Source organism: Parasteatoda tepidariorum, chromosome 5 (assembly GCF_043381705.1).
Source record: "Parasteatoda tepidariorum isolate YZ-2023 chromosome 5, CAS_Ptep_4.0, whole genome shotgun sequence".
NCBI classification, from domain to species: Eukaryota; Metazoa; Arthropoda; class Arachnida; order Araneae; family Theridiidae; genus Parasteatoda; species Parasteatoda tepidariorum.
In genome coordinates, this window is record NC_092208.1 from 89,564,610 (window position 1) to 89,589,962 (window position 25,353).

At 28.0% G+C, this 25,353-nt stretch overlaps 1 protein-coding gene across 2 annotated transcripts in view; it reads right to left on the reverse strand.

The window, feature by feature from the left end:
* Positions 1-24,563, reverse strand: part of LOC107456300 (structural maintenance of chromosomes 3) — a 62,333-nt gene extending 37,770 nt beyond the window's left edge. For both annotated transcript variants that reach the window (XM_043051865.2, XM_071180761.1), the window contains exons 1-11: positions 24,433-24,563; positions 20,063-20,138; positions 19,847-19,885; positions 18,261-18,400; positions 15,596-15,675; positions 12,718-12,796; positions 11,388-11,620; positions 7,232-7,292; positions 3,532-3,612; positions 1,852-2,138; positions 1,075-1,219 (exon numbers count right to left, since the gene is read on the reverse strand). In XM_043051865.2, the coding sequence (XP_042907799.1) occupies positions 1,075-1,219; positions 1,852-2,138; positions 3,532-3,612; positions 7,232-7,292; positions 11,388-11,620; positions 12,718-12,796; positions 15,596-15,675; positions 18,261-18,400; positions 19,847-19,885; positions 20,063-20,138; positions 24,433-24,447 (1,236 nt within the window). In that variant the 5' untranslated portion in view covers positions 24,448-24,563. The remainder of the gene's footprint in view (positions 1-1,074; positions 1,220-1,851; positions 2,139-3,531; positions 3,613-7,231; positions 7,293-11,387; positions 11,621-12,717; positions 12,797-15,595; positions 15,676-18,260; positions 18,401-19,846; positions 19,886-20,062; positions 20,139-24,432) is intronic.
* Positions 24,564-25,353: the final 790 nt, after the last annotated feature.

The following is a 25,353-nucleotide window of genomic DNA, read 5'->3' on the forward strand; positions in this document are numbered from 1 at the left end:
AAATTCCATGAAATAATTTCATAACTTGCTCACTAGATAATCTAATCTTCCTTTTGTAATTAACAAAATTCTTACCAACTACAATGTTATAACCTTTAAACATAGATTTTTTTTTTGAAACAAAAGGTACAGTAGATAGAAAATTAAACCACAATATATATGCCAGCAAAATAATGAAATATGCCTTTTAGTTTTAAAAGAAAAAAGAAGTTTGTTATGATGTCATAATTAAAAATAAAAAAATTTATTTTTTTCTTTTTTGAAATACTCAGATTTTTAAATTATTAAATAAAACTGAGTTTAAATTTGTCTAAAATTCTTAAGTTAGAATCCTTACTTTTTTTTNTTTTTTGGGGGGGGGGGGTAGCTTGTGTATTATGTAACCCCTAGTTAAAAGTATTTAAAACCTGTTTTTAATCTTATATTTAAACATAGATAAACTAGATAAATTTATCAAAATTCATGATGTCACACCTACAAAGATTGCAAATGTTAAGAGAAATATCGTAATGAGACTAGATTAAATAAAAGCAGGCTAAATGCCCAGTCTAATAACATTAACCCATTCATAACAGCAATACTTTCCTTAACAGAATAGGCATCTAAAATCTCTCCATCTAAATTCTTTTAGAAATTTTCAATTGGTTCCAGTTTTTCATCAAACGTTTGTGAAAAAAGAATAGTCAGACAGTGTTAGAATAGTTTTTATTGAGAGATAGTTTAAATATTGCAATTTATTATTATTATATGTTATTTTTATTGAGTAAAACAACGTTGTTTTTGTTAAAATGGTAATTTTATAAGCTATTATTTATAAAAACATAAGGGACTGAATGCCTTACATTCAAATGGTTGAAGTCAAATAAGTATGGCATAAAGATCAAAAGCAAGCATTGTAACTCAGCGTAAGTCAAGAAATGAGAAAAAATTTTGAACAACTGTAATAACACACTTAAGTATTATTAATTTTTAATTTGCATATATATATATATACACACATATTATATATTTGTCTTCAGATTTGAACATAATTCTAAAAATATGTATTTATAACTAAAAAAATTTTAAACGAACCTGTTCTTTTTTATCTCTAATAGCCTTTTGTAGTGACTTCAACTCTTTCTGGATCCACTTATCTCTCTCAGCTTTAGAAGTGAATTGACTTCCTCTCCCTTGCTTTGCATAAAGTTCTGTCCTTTTCTGCTCTTTTAAACTTAATCTAAAAGAATGTTTAAGAGAAGAAAAAACAGAATGAAAGATAGCAACAAAGTTAAACATTATTAACATAATTTTATTTTGTAATCAAGTTTGTAAAAACATAATCATTAATATATGACACCATTTAAATCTCTTACATTATTCGATCATAAGATATCTGAATAGAAACAATACGCTCACTTCCCAAATTTTCCTCATGAGAGATAGTTTATTGTCAACAAAATTCAAAAAACGAATCAATTATATATGATCACATATATAAATCTTACATAAGAAAAAGCAATGAAATTTCTTACGATATTACCTAAATTAAAACTACAAACTAGCTCATCAAAATTTACTTAACATATGACTAATACTTCCTCCTTAAAGTTTTTCTTTTATTTCATTATGTAATTAATCATTAATTATGTATCTGTGTGTCATAAATAAGGAAAAAAATAACTTGTTAAAAAATAACCTTGTAAAATGCCAAAAGGAAAAAGACCATGGATAGAGCATAGAAGTGGTTAAACCACTTGAAAGTTAACAGATGGTGAAATATAGCATTGGATAAATCTACATGGGGTAAACTGACTGTGATGGATTTGGTCGTTAACCGGCTGTGGTGCAGAAGATTTAATAAATACTTACTCTCGTGTACATTCTTCTTCTCTTTTCTTTTGAGCCTCATAACGTGGCCTTATTTCTTCAAGGTTGGTTAATTTCACAGATATTGTTTCCTTAAGTCTTTCCAATTCTCTTTCTGCTCTTTTTCGAGAACTGTCATCTCCTTCTACTTCGTCTCTGAGATCTTTGATAGTCAACTCCAATCGTGTCTTCTCCTTGAATAAAGATGACTGTTCTTGAGAGAGGGCCTCTTTTTCTTCTCTATAAGACTGTAGCTTACTTTTCACATCTCTCAAGTCTTTACTCAATTTCTACAAAAAAGGTTTTCTTTTAAAAAAAAGAAAAATATTTTCACTGCTTTTAGTTTACCATTTAACACATTTTCAATTCATTACATCAAACTAGACCTGAAAATTTTAAAAAAAAAATTCGTAACCAGTGGTAACTTAGTAGCCACTCTAGTAACTTAGAAGCCACTTTCTCCTTAGCCTTTTAGTTATCAAGTTATTTTGATGATTTGGGTACATAAATTGCCAATTTTTCTTTATCGCAAAAATTAAATGTTTAGTACAATCAATAAATTTAGATGGTACAATGATATTTACTAATTCTTGATAACATGGAAACATACAAAATTTTAAGTCTCACATTAATATTTAGTTTAAATACAACATAACATTTAATCTGTTATGCAATGTTACATATATAAACAAAGATGCTTTAGTGACACTTATTGCATTAATCAAAAATTCTTTTGAAAAGCCTCTTTCATAGCCAAGTCTGCCTTTTTTAGACTTAATTATTAACAATTTTTCTAGTGTCTCAGACATGGATAAATGGAACTGGTTGCTATTTTTTTTTAATTTTTGTAACCTCAGAAACACACTCCTTTCCATTCAGCATTGCTGTGGGGTATGGTCAAAATAGTTTTACGAATTTTTGAAATTCTTTTATACTTAGGATACGATGCTGAAGTCATTTTTGCAACGTACATCATGTACTCCAAGATATAGAAATAAATGGTAATTAAGAAATTAAGGTCATTACATGAGAAGAAACGTCTAAATTAAAGAAAACATGAACTATCAGACTGGCGGGTAAAAATTAGGAAAATCTTATCTCCTGCGCGTAAAAAATAGCTGAAATAAGTTAAAATCAGGAAAGCTTTTGCAAAATGCAGAAGGGTTTTCAGCTATTTATTTGTAATTACAATTTATTCTATTTTATTTTTTCACCCTTTAAAGTAATTTGAGACTAATAAATTTCGAACCAAACATTGCTAATCTAATTAAGTGTCCTCTTGCAAATTCCTCTCACTGACTTATGTAAAAATTTCATTTTATCATTTTTTAATAGAAGGGGTCCATCATATAATTATAAATTTATGTTACATAAAATTAAACTATTGATAATTAAAAATTAATAAATTTTCTATAAGATAATTATAAAAGTTTTGAGGGTTAAAAAAGTTCGGAAACTCTGCCCTAAATGCCTTACTCTTAATTATTTGACAAAATAAGAAATATTAAATTATGCAATATTATTTTTACTAAATTAATAATTTCTCAAAAATACGACAAAATAATTGAATTTTAAAAATATAAATTACATATATTAACATTTCATAATGCCATGATTAAACAAGAGGTAGTTATTTAAGAATTATAACTGAGTTATTATTATATCATGTAAAACTGAGATTACTTTTATTTGATCTGCAGCTTGCTGAGCTTCTTCACGTAGTTTTTCCGTCACAGAACTGCTAGTTTCTCTTCTGGTATCAAGCTAAAATTAATAACATGAGTATTGCAATAAAATAAAAGCAATAATTAAAATATTAATAAACAATAATCAAGGTTTAAATTTCAAGATTGAAACTAGCAATTTAAATAATCTGATTTTCTAAAAAATAAAAAAAAAATCGATTGAAGCATTGTAAAAATCAATGATTATTTTGTTACGCTCTAGATATTAGAATAGACACCTTAAAAATTATTATAACAATAAAAGGGGAAGAAACTATATTTTAAACTTAATTTAATAAAATTAAAATTGTAATAAGGGACAAAACACGGGAGAGTTACTAAAAAAAAAATCATATTTAATCCTTAACTAGTTTTTAAGTACAAAATTTTTTTCACTACCTTAACAATTATTCATGATGAAAAAAGTGTTCTTAACAAAGCAGAAAAGGAACGCATACAGTGTTTTCACTACAGCGCGAGAATCTCGCATACTTTTTTCTTTTCTCGCAATAAAAAATTATTAAGGCGAGAAGTTCGCGCACTCTATTAATCAATTTCAAAATGGAAAAAATTTCGTCTTTTGCCATTTTGAATAAAATCCGTTTCACTTTTCTTCCATGATCTTTTATTATTTTGAACATCGGTCCTTGTTATCTAGCTTCCCTATTTATCAGTATTGTTCAGAACCGGTGCGAACAGCAGAACACCCCTCCCCCCGAACTACGGAATCCCTTTCAGAACACATTTCTCTGCAACCACGTGTTCACCGTAGGTAAGGTTTCTTCATATAAGACATTTTTTGTGCATGAATGTAAGATGGACAAATACCTTGTGAAGGCGACATCTTCTACTTCGTAACGGACAAATGAAAATGAAACAAACGTCGGTAGAAACAGTCAAAACGAAACAAATACGGATATTTTTCAGCCAAATAAATATAATAGCCAATGAAAAAGTAGATATAAAACATTTTCCATATGATGATGCAGCAAAAATATTCAATTAGAAGATGTGAAAAATCTCACTTAACTTTTTGAAATCTCACCCTGTTTTTGAGAAAGGGTGAGAAATTCTCTCCCATTTTTTTCTGCAATGAATACACTGGCATATATTAAATCATATTACATATGCAAACTAGTGAATTGCCGCCTGTTAATAGTTCCTTTATTATTGACATACAAATAAAATATTGCACAAACATCATCACTCTCCAGCACTGCGACTAAAATGGATGGGTGTCATCAGCGGAAAAGGGAAACAAAATTTTCTTTTGAGGGAGGAAATAAGTAGTTTGCCCCTCCAATTGTCTGAAAGTCAGGAGATTTTCAGGGCGATTCTGGACCAAGATTTCAACTGATTGTACACATGTCATTCATTGCACACAACCACTGTGAAGGCATTGTGCTTAGAAGTTGAAGGCAGAAGAGTTGAGAGTAATTCGGTCTCATCTCTAGAAATTCTTGCATAAAAAAAGAATTCCAATAATACAATGATCATCTGGTTCGGCAATTAATTTCATTATTTCTTAACTTTATTCTTCAGCACAACCACAAACAAAAACATAAAGTATTACATTTTTAGCAAGATTTGATTGGATTAAGCTATTGATTTCAGGTTTTGGGGTAAAATTGTGTTTTTCCTCGACATTTCCTGATATTCGAACCCTGTATTAATTCTCTCAAATTGGTTTTGATCAAAAGAAAAAAAACACATAGGATCTAATATTTTACCTGTCAATATAACAACTACGAGGAATTAAGTAGATATTAATTTAAAAATGTACTTCATATACATAAAAACTAATAACTTCTGTACTATTTGTCTTATCAACTTTGTTTTGGCTTCATTCGACTCAGCAGTTTTTTTTATACTTTATACTTTCAAAAAACTTTATGACTTTGAAACTTTTACCAAACAATACTTCACTTGTTTACATTAAGAAGGTTAAGTTTTGCCCTTTATTGACCGCTTCTTCCGCCTATTCAATAAATTCAAGATGGCAGCTAAAGCTAACCTTAGATGAAGAAGCAAATTTAAGTTATCCATATTGGATACAAAGCACAACTAAAAATTGATTTCTAGCTTTCACTAATTGCTTTGATAGTTAAATACACAGTTACATAGTCTAAAAACTTTTTATGAACTTCGAGTAATCAATTTTTAAGGTATCAAAGTCAAATATTTGAATGTTGTGTTTTTTATAAGTTTTATGACTAAGATTAAGTGGTAGATATTAACAACTAACACTTACTATTACTATATTCAATCCTCAGCTTAAGGCCTTGGCACACTCTAGGCCAGGGGTGTCAAACTCAAAAGCTAACTTGGGCCAAATAAACAATTCTTAACTTTAGGTGGGCCGCAAAAAAACAAAAAAAAAATTCAGTGTTCATAGAAACAAATATTTTTATTTTGAGCAGTGCATTGTAATAAACATATATAAAGTAAAGTATTGTTTGATATTTGACATCTCTTCTCTGCTACTATCTTCCTTATTTCGAGAGAAATTTTATTGGCCAAGACAACTTTCAAAATTGACCCAATGTGAGCGTTATTAATACGGTTTCGGACAGAATATAATTGCTCGTACTGATAAGTACTTCCAACCATGGAAATAATTTCATATGCCAATTTTCGAGTACAGTAGGGAACCGATTATCCGGAACGATCGGGACCATCGCTATTCCGGATAACTGATTTTTCCGGTTATCTGAATCGCTACAAAAAGCCGTTTTTTTATTGTTAAACCCAACTAAAAAAAAAATTTTTTTGTAANGCCGCAAAAAAAGAAAAAAAATTCAGTGTTCATAGAAACAAATATTTTTATTTTGAGCAGTACATTGTAATAAACATATATAAAGTAAAGTATTGTTTGATACTTGACAACTCTTCTCTGCTACTATCTTTCTTATTTCGAGAGAAATTTTATTGGCCAAGACAACTTTCAAAATTGACCCAATGTGAGCGTTATACGGTTTCGGACGGGAGATTTTTTTCCATTCATAGCAGAATATAATTGCTCGTACTGATAAGTACTTCCAACCATGGAAATAATTTCATATGCCAATTTTCGAGTATTTTCAAACTATGCCCGTAAATTATTTGTAAATTTCAGGCACACCCACTTCAATGAATTTACCTTTAAATTTGAGTCGCACTGAATCTCAATCACTTCCATTTGCATATTACTGGGTACCGAGTCTATATTTATTGAGCAAATCGAAGAAAACAAGCAAAATTAGTCTTCCAAGGAATAAAAATCTTTAAACCTTGTTTCAAATTCTGTTCTAAGATTTGAAGTTTTTTCTGCGTATTTTTGATAAGATGCAGTATTCCTGGAATGGCAGGTACCACAAGCCAATCAGAATTTTACATTTTCGCGCGTACAATTTAAAATTATCCGTAAAGTTCATAAATAAAGTGTATTATAATTTTATATGCTAGTTTCCCTTCTAATTCACATTTATATTTATTTTTACTTTGCGTCGAATATATTGACTGGGCCGCAAAAATTTTCATCTCGGGCCACATGAGGCCCATGGGCCGTGAGTTTGACACCCCTGCTCTAGGCTGTTGTGCCGAATACAATGATTGCTTCAATAATTACCAGGAATTGAAATGAATGAGAAAAAGCCAATATAATAATACATAGAACTTACCTCTTCTAACTTCTTTCTAGCATCTTTCAACTCATGATCATATATCGTATACTCTAAAGACCTATTAAAAAAATAAATAACCACATAAGTAAAAGTTAATTCATACTGCATGACTTGAGAACACACATCGGCGTCAAACAGTAAAAAAAAGCAGTTACCAGAATATGAACTTTACATAATGTGGTTTCAACTTTAAGATTATTATTCGGTGGAACCTTACAAGAGCCTTCAAAGAAGGAAAAATCTATCTTAGTATGGCAAAAAAATGTGGTAGTATCGTATCAAAAATTGTACAATATTCTACTTATTCTTTTAAGATAGTACACTTGTAGTATTTTTACAACCTGGTATTAACGTTTTATATTATTTGGGGCAAAAAAATATTAGACATCCTCAAAACTTTCATCTGGTTGATGTTTTTCCCATTCCCTTCAACTTTACTTTGCACGTTTAGCAATTTTAAACTACTGTAAAACCTCTGTATAATGATCCCTCCTGGGAATATATCTAAAAGAATAGTATTAAGAGGCAGCTGTTAATGAAACTATCAACAAATTGCTCAAAATATTAAAAACAGATACAATACAATACTGATTACTTTTTGTTTTAAATGTCATTAATTTGTGCTATTCTGTTTTCACCTACTCATTCCTTTCTTGCTATTTCAAAAATTTTAATTTTATGATTTAATGTCAGGAAGTTTCACTGATATTCTGATTGTTCATGCACTCAAGTTCTTTTCAGACATAATATCTACCAGCATTATGAGCTTAAAGGAAGAAAAAATTAAATTAATCTACAATACAGCAAGCAAAAGTTATTTATTTCGTACATGTGAAAATATTTTCTTTCAATTATATAAATAAAGGCTGAGCGATGACACATCAGGAATTGTTTGAAATGTTTAAAAAAAACAAGATTCACAAGAACCTTTCAAAAAAGTTGAAAAATTTTGAATTTTAAGGTATACAATTTTTAACAAAATTTTGAAGTATGTAATTTCAAATAACAAATTACAAAATTTCAATAGTTCCTGAGACAACGAATTTTAAATATACAACTTCTTCAAAATTCGATTTCTCAGAAACTATTCAATTGATTTCACTCAAATTTCATTTTCTCTCATGCAAAATTACATACTTTAAAATGAAATAAAAAAATTTATAACTTAAAATTTTTTTGATTATTATTTAATATAATTTTTAAAAAAAAAATTTTTTAAATAAATATTTACTAAAAAAAATTTTTTTTTTGCATGGAATTATCAATGGATAAACGAATTTTATAATTGTGTGCAAAACTTTTGTTATTCGCTTAAAAAGTTCGAGATATGGAAAATTATGCAAAAAATAAAATTAACATTAAAGGGTACAAGGTTTGGATCGCTCTCCTGGCCAAACTATAAGGACCATATTTTCCAGATTGGAGGTACCTCCTATAATTTGAGGGTCAGAAATTCAAATCTGTCGAAAAAACTGTATGTTTATTCAGGGAAAGTACGTTTTTGTGTTTGGTTTCTTAACTTAAAATATCATCTGGACCAATTAATAAGTCCCTCGAAATATTAAGAATGAGTCCTAAAACATGAAGATTCAATCATTAAATCGAAAGTTATTCCGGATGGTGCATTTTTTTTTTGTGGCCCACTGTACATATGGTAATGAATTTCTCTTAAAGAAACGTTAAATAGGCAAATGTTAATTATAATAAATGACATTAAAAAATTCTGATTATTTTTCTTTAACTAAAGTTTTAAAAATAAAGAAAAAAATCAAAAAATATTTCAATGAGATTTATGAGGAAAATATGACTTTTTATTTGCTTATTTTTCATTTATTATTTTGCGATAATTCCATCCAATTAGTTAAAAGATTTTCACAGTAAATGAGTCGTTATTTTTTATTAAATCTAATTGTACATAGACTTGGTGTTGAAGAAAAGCTTTAGGAGAGACAATCAAAACGTTTCCCAGAGACCAGGCACATCAAATGCAGAAAAGGTCAAATAATGAAGCACAAAAAACTATTAAAATAAAAAATATTAACAAAACAATTAAGTAGATTCAAATGTGTACAAAATATTTGTAAGTGGCTCTTATTTAGAGAACTCATTTTTACGGTCTTAGAAACCGATGAACAACTTTGTGTTGCAGTCAGAGAGCACTAAAAACGATGCTATCAATGATTTAGTTTTAAAGTTAGACGAGAAAAAAAGTACTTTTAAAAAAAACTAGGCATCTCAAACAAATATCTCATTTTTTAAAATAAACTAATTTTTATGATATAAAATTAAATGCAAACTAAAACAAAAAACATGTTTATTTAAAATAGTTGTATTATTTATAATTGGGAAATTTGTTTTTTCCCACATAATTACATCAATAAGGATCATTTCTATTGACGTTAAAGTTTATTTGTTGATCTGTTTTTCACGATGCCAACACAAGTGGCATTTTCCGTACCAATGAAATGACACTGACGAAAATTAAAATCGGCGAAAAATCGTGTATCTGCCATAACAATGAAGGCAACCTCTAAGAACGACCAATCTCGGTTGACGACCATTTTAACCCCTTAACTGCCGAGTAAAATTAATGTGATTCGCTTCCCAGTGCCACCGTTTTTCGCTCAAGTGCACTTTCTTACACAGTGTTTTGGTAGGGAAAATGATGCAAGCTTTGCAATTTAAAAACAGTTTAATTTTACAAGACAAGAAAAAGGAAAGAAAGAAAATACAAAATTTAAATTAAATAATAAAAATACAATATAAAAGATGTCAAAACTTAGCTGTTGTATGATAAATCCTGAAACATGGTGGACACATAAACCAACATCACATCATGGATAGCGTGAATCCCGCTATCATCGCACTGATACCGAGATTCACGAAGATTTTTTTTTTCTTGAACAAACAGCACATTTTCGCGATGCACTTTTCTTTGAAGACGTTGATGAAAAGAATAAAAAGCACCAAATACATACGGGAAACAAAAGCGGAAAAAGAATAAACCCGACCTTACTCAAATAAATACACACAAGCGATTAATACGATATCACTTTTCCATAACATCCTTTTCCCATCTCCCCTCGTCCGAAATTAGTAATACATTTGCAAATCAAACACTTTCAAGGCCATTTTACTGCATTCTGAAGTAGGGGGTGTAGTTCTATTTATAGCAGCGCAATGCAAAGCATCGTACTTCGGGAAAGCGTATATATACGCCTGCGGCAGTTAACGCATCGTCTGGCCGAGACGTATATATATGCCCACGGCAGTTAAGGGGATAATAAATAATTACAATATAAAATAAATAAATAAAATAAAAAAATTTATAACTATAAAATAAATTTAAACATAAATATTTTAATGTTACTTTTATCTTTAATGTTAATGTTTTTACTGTGGTCATTTAATATGCAAATTTTTATGTATATAGCTATATATCAGACAAAGCATAATTTTTAACCATGCCTGACTGTGGTACGGTTTCATGCAAAAAATTTGGATTATTAAAGTAATTCTGCAACCAGGACTAAATCAATGTGATATTAACTTATTAAAAAGACCTATCTTCATAACCATTAGCATGTGAGTCTGCTGTTAAGAGTTCTGGTGACAACCAGACAGTAGCAAAAATTACTGTTTCTGAACACTTATAAATATAGAATAAAAATTCCTTAACTTGTAATTTGTGTTCCTTTATATAATAAAAAAAAATCAGTGATGGGAAAGAAAGCAAGCATTAAGCTGATAATGCAGCCTTTTTTTTAAAAATTCAAGTCTGTTTTTTACAGGGTTCAGAAAAAAAAATGTCAAATCTGGTTAATTATTCATAATTCAAATAATTCATATACGACAAATAATTTTAAAAACAAAATTTAAAGAATACTTTTTTCAAAGAATCTTGTTCAATTTAGATTGCAACAGCTTTGATAGTATGATTTAGGGCAAATAAGGATTTTATTCAATGTTCATTCAATTATATTTATTCTATCATCATTTAAGAACTTTTGTAAGCACAATCAAAATTATTTTGAAAAAGAAAAATTATGAAAAGATCTGGATAATTTTAAATTGAATGTTATTACTTTAAGCGAATTTTTGTGGCCTACAAAAAAAAATTATTGAATTCTTTTTTAACAAAAATAAAAAATACCTTCGCATTTTGTCCCATTTTTGATATTCCTTAAGTTCTTCTTTTTCCTCCTCTAGAGTTTTTAGCCTCTCTTCAATGTACTTCAGAAGATCTTCAATTTTTTCAGTTTTTCCAACTGTTTCCTTTAAAATATTTCGACTTTCCTCTCGTCTTTCATCATATACTCTGGTACCTGCTACTTCCCGAAGCAATTTTAACCGCTGAGAATCTGGAGCAGTTGCCATTTGATTAATCTAGAAAAGAATTACAAGAGAGATGTTCATTAATCAGTTTACAAAAAATCACAAAAATAGAAATCTTTGTAATTCAGATCGCCAACAGAAAAAGTCCAGGGTTAGCAGTACATTTCAAAATAATTGAGAGCTTTCAACACATGCAAATATATAGGGTGGACATAAAAGAATAAAAATTACCAAATAGAAATGTTATGCAAAGTATTACTAAACATTTAGAATATTCTACACTTACAAAATTTTATATATTTTTAATCAACAACAGGATTAAAAATTTTAAAAAGTTAGACCCTGGTTGAAAAGACCATAGATTAAAAGATTCATTAATCCAAACATACTGCACCTGTTCTTCAATAAATATTTAATAAATACTTAAAAAATACCAACAACACAAAAAAATTAACATGGCAAATACAACTATTTTATACAGTTATTCAAGAAAGGGCATAAGTCACATATTTCAGAAAATAGAGTTAGCAGTTATTTTTCCAAAATTTTTCTGAAAAGAAAAAAAATCTCATTACAAATAAACGCTTTATTCAGTCTTCAAAATTTTGATTTAGTGCAGAAAGAGCAGACTAATACCATTACTTAATTTTTAACAAAGTTCCCACTCAACATTAGGAAAAAAATTCCCTGACTTTTCCTGATTTGTCAGGAAAATTTCAATGAAAATTCAGACCATATTTTAACTATATCATGCAATTTTTCATCAGAAAACTTTTAATTTTTTTTTATTTGTAATGTCAAATATTAGATTTTGTGAAAAAAAAAAAACATAATTGAATGAGAATGGAAACATGGAAGTTTTAATAAAATATGACATTTTTAAAACAAATAATTCTAATAGAAATATTTTTCCTGTTCCCCCTGACCTGTGGAGCACTGTTTTAATCGTTAGCATTATTAACTTTTATTGCATTAACTCATTATTGTCTAATTTATATCTAGAATAGCAAATAAATAAATAAATAAAAAATACTTGATACGTTTAATTTATCTATAAAATGAAAACCTGGTATTGAATCCAGAAAAATTTTAGAAGTGAGATTCATGCCACTTCTCAAATAACTAAATCAATAATTTTAACAACTTACTTTTCCTTGTTTCACAATATAATAAGGATTGCTTCTTGAAAAACCAGCACTTTCCAATAAATTCATCACATCAGTTCGCCTGTATGTACACAAAAATCAGTTCAATACAAACAAAATTTGTACTATTTTGAATAAAAATAAAATCTAAGTTAGGAAGCCTTTAGAAAAAATATTACATTCTCAATTCAAAGTTAATCTGCCATTTAAAGAAAATAAATCTAGGTGAAATATTTATATTCATTAATTTTGTATTAGGACATTCATTATTAATTTTATTAGTAATAAATTTTGCATTTGGACATTCATTATTAATTTGCATTTGGATAATTATTATTAATTATTAATTTTGGCATAAATATAGACTTAAAAAATTTTTTTGAGGGGAACATTTCATACAAGATATATTTACTAGATAATTTAGAGATAGATAATTTAACTTTTAAAACAAAAGTTAAAAAATAAATAAATAATTAAAAAAGCATTAAAATAAAGTTGGAAGTTAATTTTCATGTTCAATGTCTTAAAACTAAGTTAAAACAAAGCTCGGATTGCTTCTGGAAGAAATCTATTCCTTCCAAGACACTGGAAGAATCTTGTTTCGTATAAAATACTAGAAGAAACAGGAAAAATCAGAAGCAATAGAACAAAATGAATAGATATTGATACATAGATTTAAAATTCTGTTTGAAATTAAAATAATGTAAGTTATTTCTTTTTAAAAAAAAAGGTGGTTGTAAACTTTTTACTGGTACTAAATAAAATTTTCTTGCTTAATTTTTATAACTAAACAATTGTATTGGTCAATTTTAATTTCTTTTATTCCATAAATTATTTTCCTGGTGTCCTGGAAGAAAAAAAAACCTTTTTATGGAAAAAAAATTTCCAGATTAATAGGACACATCTAAAACCTTGATTGATGAAACAGCAGAAAACTCTTAAACAAATTTTAAAAAGATATTGCAAGGGTTAAAATATTTTTTTCCTTCAAATCCTATACATTATTTGTTAGTTGGGTGAATTTAATAAAAAAAGTTCTCGAAAAAACACATTATCCCTAATGTGGGAAAATTCAATTCTTTGTTAGTCAGGGTTGGCAAGATTTTGCCGTAGGTGGAAAAAACCATGGTAAATACCAGCAAAAACCGTCCTGGCATAAACAGGTTTTTGCCAAGCAAATTGGCAAAAAGTGGCAAAAACCTATATTTTCCAAGATGAGAGGACAAAAACACATTTTTGATACAAAATTATTCCTAAAATTGAAATATATACTATAAATATAAATAATTACAAAAAAATTAACAAAATTATTATTCCATAATTAAATCATAATGTAATAATATATCATTTTAGTAGTTTAAAACATTATTGATTGGAAAATTTGTGATTATTCTTTTTTTTCCAGTGAAATGAACTTATTTTAAATTAATATAACTATAATTTAAAACATAAAATATCTATCAATATGTGTAGTTAATTATTGTACAAATAATAATTTTTTATAATAAATAATAATATTATACAAATAATAATATTTATTTATNAGGTATTGTGCCCCGGGCGCGAGTTAAGCTCTCTACGGCACTGTTAGCTTCCGATATTATTGAAGTTATTCTAATTATTTTGCTGGGATACTATTCCAACTTCATCAGGACACTCATTTTTTTTAAAAACATTTTTGTTTAACTATAGGTTTCTATAGAAAATTAAATATTTATTGCCAAAAAGATTATTTTACAATAATAGGAAAACTTTTATTTTTGCTTTTAAACCTTAAACAGTTATTTTGTGTTAAATATTAAAAAAAATTGCATTTTATTAGTTACGAATTAATGTTCAAGCAAAGAAAAACTCCTAATCAAAACTAGTTTTATGGTCTGAGATACCTAGGAGCAGTTTAAATCTCATTATTATAACTTAATTTTATTTTTTAATTTAATTTGATGAAATTCGGTGTTCGTAGTAATCACACTTCACATCCCTTCTATTTCCTCTGGCAATCAGACGGGTTATAACATTTTCAGTTCAACCCTCCAGAGTAGTAAATTAGTAATTTAGTATATTTCCATTGTTTGTATTTTTCTCATTTAAATATTAATCACATTCACTAATGTTACCTCATTTTTCCTAAGAATTCTAAAAATATTCAAAAGGGGGGCCATTGCAAAATACCTTGCATAAGTATATTTTTATATTCTTCTTTGTTTACTAAATGAAACAAAATTTAAAAAATACTTTCATATTAATTCGTATTTTCTAGTTATTTTTTCCCCCTTACAATAGAATAACAAGCTATTCCAACTATTAGAGGAGTTTCTATTATTTATGGAAAGGAAAAATTGCAACACTTTATGTATATAATAATTGTTTTCATTTTTTTTAAGTAATTAGTTTCGTAAAGTACTTCGATCATATTACACAATTTACAATTTAAAGAATTATAAATAATATAGAAACATATAGCACTCAAATTAAACACCCAAAACGGAAATCTAGCTACCGGAAAATCGTATCGGAGGTCGATGTGCTCCAGCTTTACTAGACTCTTGATCATTTTTTTTACTTGGTCGACTTTTGACCGTTGAATTTTAAACCTTCGAATTTTACCCTTTACTACAAAATGGTCGGAGTATCAGTAGTAAATTTTTAGCTCACAAATTAGCAGGTTATATATATATATATTTGAAAAAAAAGAGAGAGAAAAAAAGTCAATTGCATTTATAAACATTTCAATGTATTTACGACGCGATTAAAATAATTTGTACTAAATAAAAAATTTATTTTAAGGATATGAGAGACCCTATGTCAATAAGAAAGCTTAAAGCAATGAATGTATTTTTAAGTCACTGCTTTTTAAAAAAAAAATTCAAAAAATCCTTACGTGACCATCTTTTTATTCAGAAAGTATTGATCCTTCTTGGACCCAATAACTCTTCGAAGCGATACTTCATCCTTGTCGATCTGGAAATATATGGAAGTCATGTTCATATATTATATGCAGATTTCACAAGTTTGGTATTTATAATTGTTGAAGATTCAAAAGTGTACTGTAATTAGCCTGACAATGTTTTGAATCACTTGTAACTTTGCCTTAAAAAGGGAACATCACCGCAAATTCTAAAACAGTGATTCGCTTTTAGAAAATAAATTTATCAGATTTCAGTATACCCTCGATATCTCGAGCTTCAATAACTAAAAAACCTTGTTACGGCAAAAAATATTTTTCCCCTTTGGATTATATATCCTAATGTTAATTTGAATTTCTATGTCAAAGGGTTTCTTTTCGAAACCTTGTCATGCCAAATTTTTTCGAAATAGGAAATTAATTTTTTCGGAAAAATCTTAATAAAAGTTCATTGCAAACCAATTCTTTTCAATTGAATGAATAGTTAGTTTTGTCGAACTTTTAAAAATAAAATTATAATTATTATATTTAAACTTATAGTCAACTATCATTACATATATATATATTTAGCAATTATTATAAGTTTCATGACTCTACTTTTAAGAGCAATAGTTTTGAAGATATTTTTCTACTTTTTAGAACATATCTAGTTCTGAAACTGCTATAATGAAAACTCGCCAACTCGAAATTTTTTTAGCTTCCATTTGACTTTGAGATAATGAGAGTATATAGAAAAACTTAAACATTCTATTTTACAATATTCTAAAATATATTTTGAAATACATTTAATTCAGTCCATAAAAGAAACTCAGTGAAACTAAAAGTGTATAAGTACACTGCATAAAAAGAACATGAAAAACCTAAACGACTATCGATCTAACGATAGGATTTCACACACTAGGAGTCAATTTTAATGATAATGGCTTAAGAGCCTAACCATACAAATACTAATTAAGTTGTGCAGATGACATTTCAAATTTTAAAATCAGTCACAAAAACATACTATAAGAGAATAAACTTTATTCTCTACAGATACAAATTTCTGACCATCAAAATATTTGGAGTAGCAACAATCTGGAAAGCATGGTCTGGAGGGAAATCGAAAGTTTTGAACTCTGTATATTTAATTTAAGTTTTTGCATACTTTACTAAGCAAATTAAAATCTTTGTACACAATTATGAAACTCGTTTGCCCAAAGATGATTCATTGATAGCAAATAATTTTAATAATTACTTTTTAATAATAATCTAATTAATTCATTAATAATAATCGAAAAAAATTTGATTAGTAGGTTATTAAACTTCTTACATCAATTTGAAGTTAATAACTGCAAATGACAAAATCCGAAATTTGAATTAAACTAGTAGAGTAAGCTATGGAGAAATCAATTTTAACTACGCAACTTTTTAAAAATTAATATATCAAAAACTATATTGCCGATTTCGCTTGAATTTTGTAATTTATAATTTTAAATCATTGGCTTTAAAATTATGTAAAAATTAGTATACCTTAAATTTCAAACATTTTTTTTGACTATTAATAAATAAAATTAAAATATTAAGTGATTATTGAAAACTATTTTTACAGGAATTATCTTTGTGTAGACAAGTTTCTTAACTTTGTGTAAATTTTTATGGCTTACTTAAAAAATTTTGTTGAAAAAACAATTAAACTAGACAACAAGTGATACGAACTTTTGACTGCTCTCGTTCCTAAACTATTGAGACCATATGTTTTTGATTGTAACTATTCCCTATCTTACGATATTCAAAAATTTGAATCCGCTGAAAAAAATATTGTTTATTCAGAGAAAGTATATTTTTGCTTCTATAAATAACTCAAAATATCATCTGCACTAGCCCCTAATTATTTGGTATATTTCAGGTTAGGACCTCAAACCATGAAGATAAGAGTCGTAGAATATAAAAATCTGATAACAATCATAAAAATCCAATCAGATCAATAACATCTGATCATATTTAATTCAGAAAAATGCACAGACCACACTTTTGTTGGATAATATATTATTAATTAACACAATACATCAGCATAAGTGAGAACAATTAATTTTAATACAGTTTACTGAATTTTACAAATTTCAACAAATATAGTAAGTTAAAAAATTAAAATAAAAGGAAAGTTAAATTGGTTTATTACATCCACTTTTATCATTAATAAAAAAATACAAAAATATGATTATACAATGCAAAAAAAAGAGACTTACAATAAAGGGATCTCATGTGTAATATAAAGTCAGACATTGATTTTTCTTAACTATCACTTCAGTATTACAAGAAATATTTGTAGTTGCACTTTAACATTTTCAGAATGATAAGCTAATGTTCATACAAATGTACTGTTCTTGATTTTGTGTTCTTGAATTAGTCTCTTTAGTGTTTTATTATTTAGTTCTTAAAAAAATCTAAATGAACCTATTCTTCAATTTTTTTATAGGCATCTGTCAAGAATTTCACAAAACTAGCTTCATTCTATGGCCTCTTTTCTCTTAAGCTAATTTTAAAAATAAAATAAAATGGATACAAGTAACCATATGTTTAAAAATCCTTACTTGAAGGAAGGCACATTTAATTTTAGGATAAGTTCAAATGCAATGTTTAACAAAATATTTTGAACACTTACGGGTAGTCTACTGTCAGAATTGTCAAAAATAATTTCAACATATGCATTAAGCACTCTGGGCCCAGTACCTTCATGAAGCAAGCCCTGGCGTTGCTCAGGTCGCAGATGAGAGAATTCATCACTCAGAACAAACTGAATGGCTAAAAAAGAAGAAATCTTAAATTATTGCATTGTATAACAGCCAATTTTTACTGTACTATGTGCAAGGTAAAAGCAGAACATTTAAAAAATAAATTTTTATTCAAATAAATCAAGTAAACAGATTAACATGCAAAACACACATCTTAATGGGTAGACCTTGAATATGCATGCTAATTAATGCAATCGATATTTTAAGTAGTAAATCGGACACAAAAACATCCTTTTTCTAAATAAATGCATTTTATCTTTTCGCAACACAAATATGCATTATTACAATATATTCAATCATAGATACAATAACACACACATTGTATCTTTACTCATATTTCTTTCCTTCAAAATACTTTAATATTAAATATAATTTAAATATCAAAATAATTTAAAACCAAGAGATTGTAAAGATTACACAGGGGTCTGTCTAGGTTTTTCTGAGAGGTACCTAATTTGTGAAAATTTAGGCATAGTTTGTGAAAATTAAAATTTATATTAAAAAATCTACATGGTAAAAACATATTAATGAGATTCNTAACACACACATTGTATCTTTACTCATATTTCTTTCCTTCAAAATACTTTAATATTAAATATAATTTAAATATCAAAATAATTTAAAACCAAGAGATTGTAAAGATTACACAGGGGTCTGTCTAGGTTTTTCAGAGAGGTACCTAATTTGTGAAAATTTAGGCATAATTTGTGAAAATTAAAATTTATATTAAATATGGTAAAAATATGGATTTATCGTTTCTTACGGGATACAAAAATAAAATTTTAAGAAAAAGTATTTTGTGAAACTACCGTTTTTCCTAAAGTTGAATTTGTGAAGGTACCGCTAAACTGTAGTAAATTTGGCCTGGACAGACTCCTGTTACCTCAATCTTTAATTCTTGTCTTAGCAGATGCACAGCAATAAAAGTATGACACTAGAGCCATATTGAATCTGCTAACAATTAACCAATTTACTTCTTGAAGCATAACATTACTTCTTAATGAATCAACATTTTCAGACTCTATTCAAAACAGCACACCTCTAACTAAGATAAGTATCACAATCACATTAGGTATCTAGACTCTGTGTATCACTTCAAAATTAATTTTAACATTCTAAATTTATTTGGGCATTATAAAAAGATTGAAATAAAAAATCAGGTCTTATCCTTTAACAATACATTACAAAAAAACATCAGTCTGAATTTTGGGCAAATTTATATTTGGCAATAACACCTAAACTAAAAACATACAATTAACAACATAGGAGATAAAATCAAAACCTTTGCTCCAACCACCCGATCATTACATATACTTATTTGCATGCACAAGTACAATCCAAAACACACATTGGCAGTTACTATTGACAAAAGGAAGAAAAAAAAAATCCCTAAAAACAAGTGCAGGTGCTTAACAAATCAGCAATCAAGAATAAAATTAACAAAACTGAAACTTACCATAAAAAAAATTACTCTTTCCAGAACCATTTCGGCCCACTATAAAATAAAAAATTTTGTTAAATGGCTGATAATTTATGAACAAATATACTATCTACAAAAATGCACCATGTTACCAATAATGTTTCTCATATTTTTAAGATTAAAATGGTAAAAACATAACATTCTATATTACATACTAAAAATGATTTCTTAACAATTAAAAAATATAGTTACCAATCACATTGTGGCGTGGACTAAAAGGCTCAACTACAGTTTGTTCTCGGTAGCTTCTAAAACCCTGTATAATGATCTAAAGAAAAGGAATAACTTAGAACACCATAACATACAAAATTTTGAATATAATTTCAATATTTTATCAAATTTGCTCAAACTCATTCAAGTGAATATGAATAATTTATAGTTATCATGTGAATGTATTACAAAAAACTCATCCTCGTAGCTGACCCCCTTAAAGTTAAGAGGAAGGCTAATTTTATTTTTCTATAACAGCAGCTATAGTTTTCAGTACTTATTCATTTTAACAGTGTTTTCATCATAGACAAAAAATGAGTGAGAATTTCTCACCCTTTCTTAAAAACAGGGTGAGATTTCAAAAAGTTAAGTGAGATTTCTATAAACTAAAAAAACACAAAAACTCTTGAAAAAAAATAATTTCTTTAATTATAATACATTTTTAACGTCTTCTATTTTTTAAAGCATTGAATATTTTTGGTGAATCATAGAGGATTTTGCCTTTACAAGGTATTTGTCCATTTTACATTAGCACATAAAAAATTTGAATGTCTCACATGAAGAAACCTTACCTACGGTAAACACGTGGTTGCAGAGAAATGTGTTCTGAAAGGGGTTCCGTGGTTGTGTTCTGTTGTTCGAAAAGGTTCTGAACAATACTGGTAAATAGGGAAGCTAGATAACGGGGCAGTTGTTGAAAATAATGAAAGATTCAGGAAGAAAAGTGAAACAGATTTTATTCTAAATGGCGTAATTCGAAGCTTTTACCAAAATGCGAGAAATTCGCGAATTTTGAAATTGATTTATAGAATGCGCGAATTTCTCGCGGTAATCATTTTTTGATGCGAGAAAAGAAAAAAATATGCGAGATTCCCGCGTTCTCGCGCTGTAGTGAAAACACTGATAAATGTAGGAGTTTATCACAAAGATTACCTAATTCTTTGCGCAGGTAAAGAGAAAATGTTCATAAATGTTCAGTACAAGAATCTCGCATATTTTTTTCTTCCTCACATTAAAAAATTATTACTGGGAGAAATTTGCGCATNATTAGTTATATGTTCCTTATATGTCAAAAATGCATAGTAATAAACTTTTAATTTTCTTAAGTATCAAAAAGAAAGAAAAATTTTTTTAAATATAAATATTTAAACAATTTTTGTGCAAAATTTTTCTGCACATGCATTTGAATATAAATTTCTGAGATTTTAAATCTGTTATTTTACCTTAATTTTAATAAAAAAATATTTTAAAACCTGCTGATTACCTATAGTATAATTAAATTTCAATATAATGCATGGCAACTGTTGGTAGTTTTGAAGTTAATATATTTTCTTGGCAAACTTCAGTTTTTGACATTTTCGACGGGTTTTTGACGGTTTAAACCAGTATTATACCCCTGTCATGTCAAAAACCACTTTTTGACGTCAAAAACCCAACCCTGCCAAGTGGTAATGAGTATACTGTAATTTTTGGTAGTAAGGCTACCCCATCGTACAAGATGCACCTGTAAAAAAACATATTTAAATTTGTTTAATTATCATAGCATAGGCCCTACTGTCATATACGCCACACTTCCAGTAAATATTAAACAATATTAAGAAAAAAACCCACTTCTAAGAAGAAATTTCAAAAGGTGACAGTGTTTCTGAATTAATTGTAGTAATAGGGATTACTGTTATAGTAGTAATAGATTCACAGTAATATTTTTGGAGAAAGGCAACATCATTATACACACCGCAGCTACAAAAAACATGTTTAAAATTTTCGATTATTGTCGCAAAAGCAGCGCTGACCTGTCAAAAAGTGTCAAATACGGGGTCAAGTTTTTTCTTTGGCAATTGGTACCATGGGGAAATAATTGGTCTAAAAAAATTTGTAGGAATTTTTTTCCTACAAAATTTTTTCTTAAAAATAAAACACTTTCATGAAATTTTTTCTTGTTAAAAAAAAACATACGTCAATTTGTGTATTTGTTTTAAGTTAAGTTGTGTACTATTTATTAGTCTCTGCAATGAGAGATCATGATTCCTTTCTTTTAGATAATGTTATTTTCAATATATATCTCTTCATAAATTTTTTTTTTTTTTTTTGCCATTGANATGATTCCTTTCATTTAGATAATGTTATTTTCAATATATATCTCTTCATAAAAGTTTTTTTTTTTTTTTGCCATTGAAGTTTTTTCAAGATGAAAAAAACTTTTGCCCATTATCAATGTGGTCTTCAAATCATATTTGAAGTGCTCTGTTTTACTCATAACAGTGACCTAATGAAATAAAAATACTGAAATTGCATAATGTATCTAATTATACTTAAAGTTATTTTTGAATAAGTCAACAAAAAGCCGAAAATTCATGAAAAAGTATTGAATTCAGTAAAAATGCTAAAAAATCACTTCAGACTTTCAGAAATTGTATGAAGTTTATTCAAGCTATTTTTAAGAAAATTAATAAATATTAAAACTACCATTGTAAAACGCATATAATTAACACCTGTTTCAGGAGCGCTACCATATCGGTGTCTATAACGAAAAAATTCACTAAATTTTGGCAATAACCAGGCAGTACATGTGAGAAATTAAAAACAAACATTACTAAAAGGGCCAACACAGGAACATTTATGGATAGTAATCCATGCCAAAATGCATCAGAAATTCTTGGCGATTGGGAATGAGATGCTAAAGAAAGAGAAATATTAAGCATTGTGTTCTGTGGCAGAATAATCATGATATCTAGAAAATTTTTGACAATTGCGATCTAACAATCTTGACAATTGCGAGAAACAAACAAAAAAAAATTTTTAAAAACACACAGAAGGGGACCAATTTTAAAATATATAATTTAAAGTAAGACGCAGGAAAATCTCCATAAAAAAAATTTTTTAAATTTAAAATTAGCAAATTTAGAATTAGAATCCAATTTGACAATTATAGTTGGCACCACAGATTAAATACGGAAAAAAAATCTTCCAACCTAAAAGGTATACTATTATGCAGCCACTCTCAGCAAACTGTATTTTTGCAAGTAAAACCTTTTGGTGTTTTTTTGGTGAAGGTGCAATTTACAAACAAATACCAATAGGAAAATATCACTTATAACTCTAACATTGTATGTTAAATTATTATATTTAGCGTACCAAAATGAACCATCAAATTTCATTCATAGATCTACTTAAAGCAGGGTTGGGTTTTTGACATGACAAGGGTATAATACTGGTTTAAACCGTCAAAAACCCGTCAAAAATGTGAAAAACTGAAGTTTGCCAAGAAAATATATAAACTTCAAAACTACCAACAGTTGCCATGCATTATATTGAAATTTAATTATACTATAGGTAATCAGCAGGTTTTAAAATATTTTTTAATTAAAATTAAGGTAAAATAACAGATTTAAAATCTCAGAAATTTATATTCAAATGCNTTAAAGTAAGATGCAGGAAAATCTCTATAATTTTTTTTTAAATTTAAAATTAGCAAATTTAGAATTAGAATCCAATTTGACAATTATAGTTGGCACCACAGATTAAAATATGGAAAAAAAATCTTCCAACTTAAAAGGTATACTATTATGCAGCCACTCTCAGCAAACTGTATTTTTGCAAGTAAAAACCTTTTGGTGTTTTTGTTGGTGAAGGTGCAATTTACAAACAAATACCAATAGGAAAATATCACTTGTAACTCTAACGTTATATATTAAATTATTATATTTAGCATACCAAAATGAACCATCAAATTTCATTCATAGATCTACTTAAAACAAATTCAGTACTAAATATCCCCCTAAATAAATCTTTAAACAGCAATATGAGTAAACTATATAAAGCTGGGTTATCTTCTGGTGATTTCTAAATCAAACAAGCACACCCGGATAAAATTTTACGGAGATAATAAAAATCCAGATAAATACAATTTGTCTTCAAAATTTTAGATGGAGTGTAATACACCACTGTTTAATAAAAAACCTATCGTGCTAGAAGTATAACTAATTGTTCTACGGAATATCAACCAAAAAAATCAATACCTAATATTAACGAAAAGAAAGAAATATTTCTTTTTATTTATTTAGAACAAAGAATAGGATATCATAATTATTCTAAAGCAGTTGTTTTATTTTGAAATAAGTGTTGAGAAAACGAAGACAATACAAATTCAAAAAGTCAAGCTTTGTTAAATATATAAATAAATTTTTATAGCTCAGTTTTACTAAAATCGAGAATGTTTAAGGGATAAAAAAACAAATAGAAGGTGCATGAATATATATAAGTAACATTTACGACCGTCTTAAAATATGTACCAGCGACGAATCATACAAATACAGGCAGAGCAACATATGAAAATAAAAATTAATGCTTACTTGCTTAATATGCATGCTAAATAAATACCTCAGTTAACCCAAATAAACTTTAAAATAATAATTGCAAAGAAACGAAAACAACATTCAACTAATGGAAGGCGGGAAATAAGCAGCTGTTGCCAAGTTAATGTAAATTCCAAAGTTGGAAAATGAGAAGTAATACTTGGCTAGCCTTGTAACCTCTAACAGTTTTATTCTCACTAAAACTAACAAACAACAATTTGAGGGTCAAAAGGTGGGGAGACCCGCGGAGGAGGATAAGAGTGCATTAAAACTACAAGCGATTGCCCTAGTGTTGCTACAATTAAATAGATAGATTATGAAACTATATACATTTTATTTACAAGTTACTAAAATGATGCTTTCAGGAACACAGTCATATAATATCAAGTCAAATTGTAATATTAAAAGCTAGTGGAATTAACTTCATTTTATGATAAGTTTAATCTTAAAAATAAGCATCTACCACAGCTCTGATAGAACAAATAAGTCCACTATAAAACTGTCAAACTTACGAATGGTGAGCATTTACTCCACACCAAGTGCTCTATACAGTTTGTCTACAGAAAGGACACCCCTCATGACTAAGTCCAAGTTTGTCTGCTACTATGGAAACAAGAAACAGCGCATTTCAAAGAGGTGAGCTTCTTTCTGTCCTAATTCCCTTCTCTCACCGACCGGAGCCCAAACCTTTATTAAATATTGATTTAACACTCCTATTTGAAATAGTTAAACTTTGTTACCATTGGCGGTCGAAATGGATTACAGTTGGCTTAGAGCAAAGGGGAAATATCGTAGTACATTCCTGTACAACTGAGAAGGTCGGGATAGCCTGGTTGGTAGTGTACTGGGTCCATGTCCAAGAGGTCATAAGTTCGATCCCCGCCGGTCAAGGAATCCACTTGTAGTAAATGGTAATTG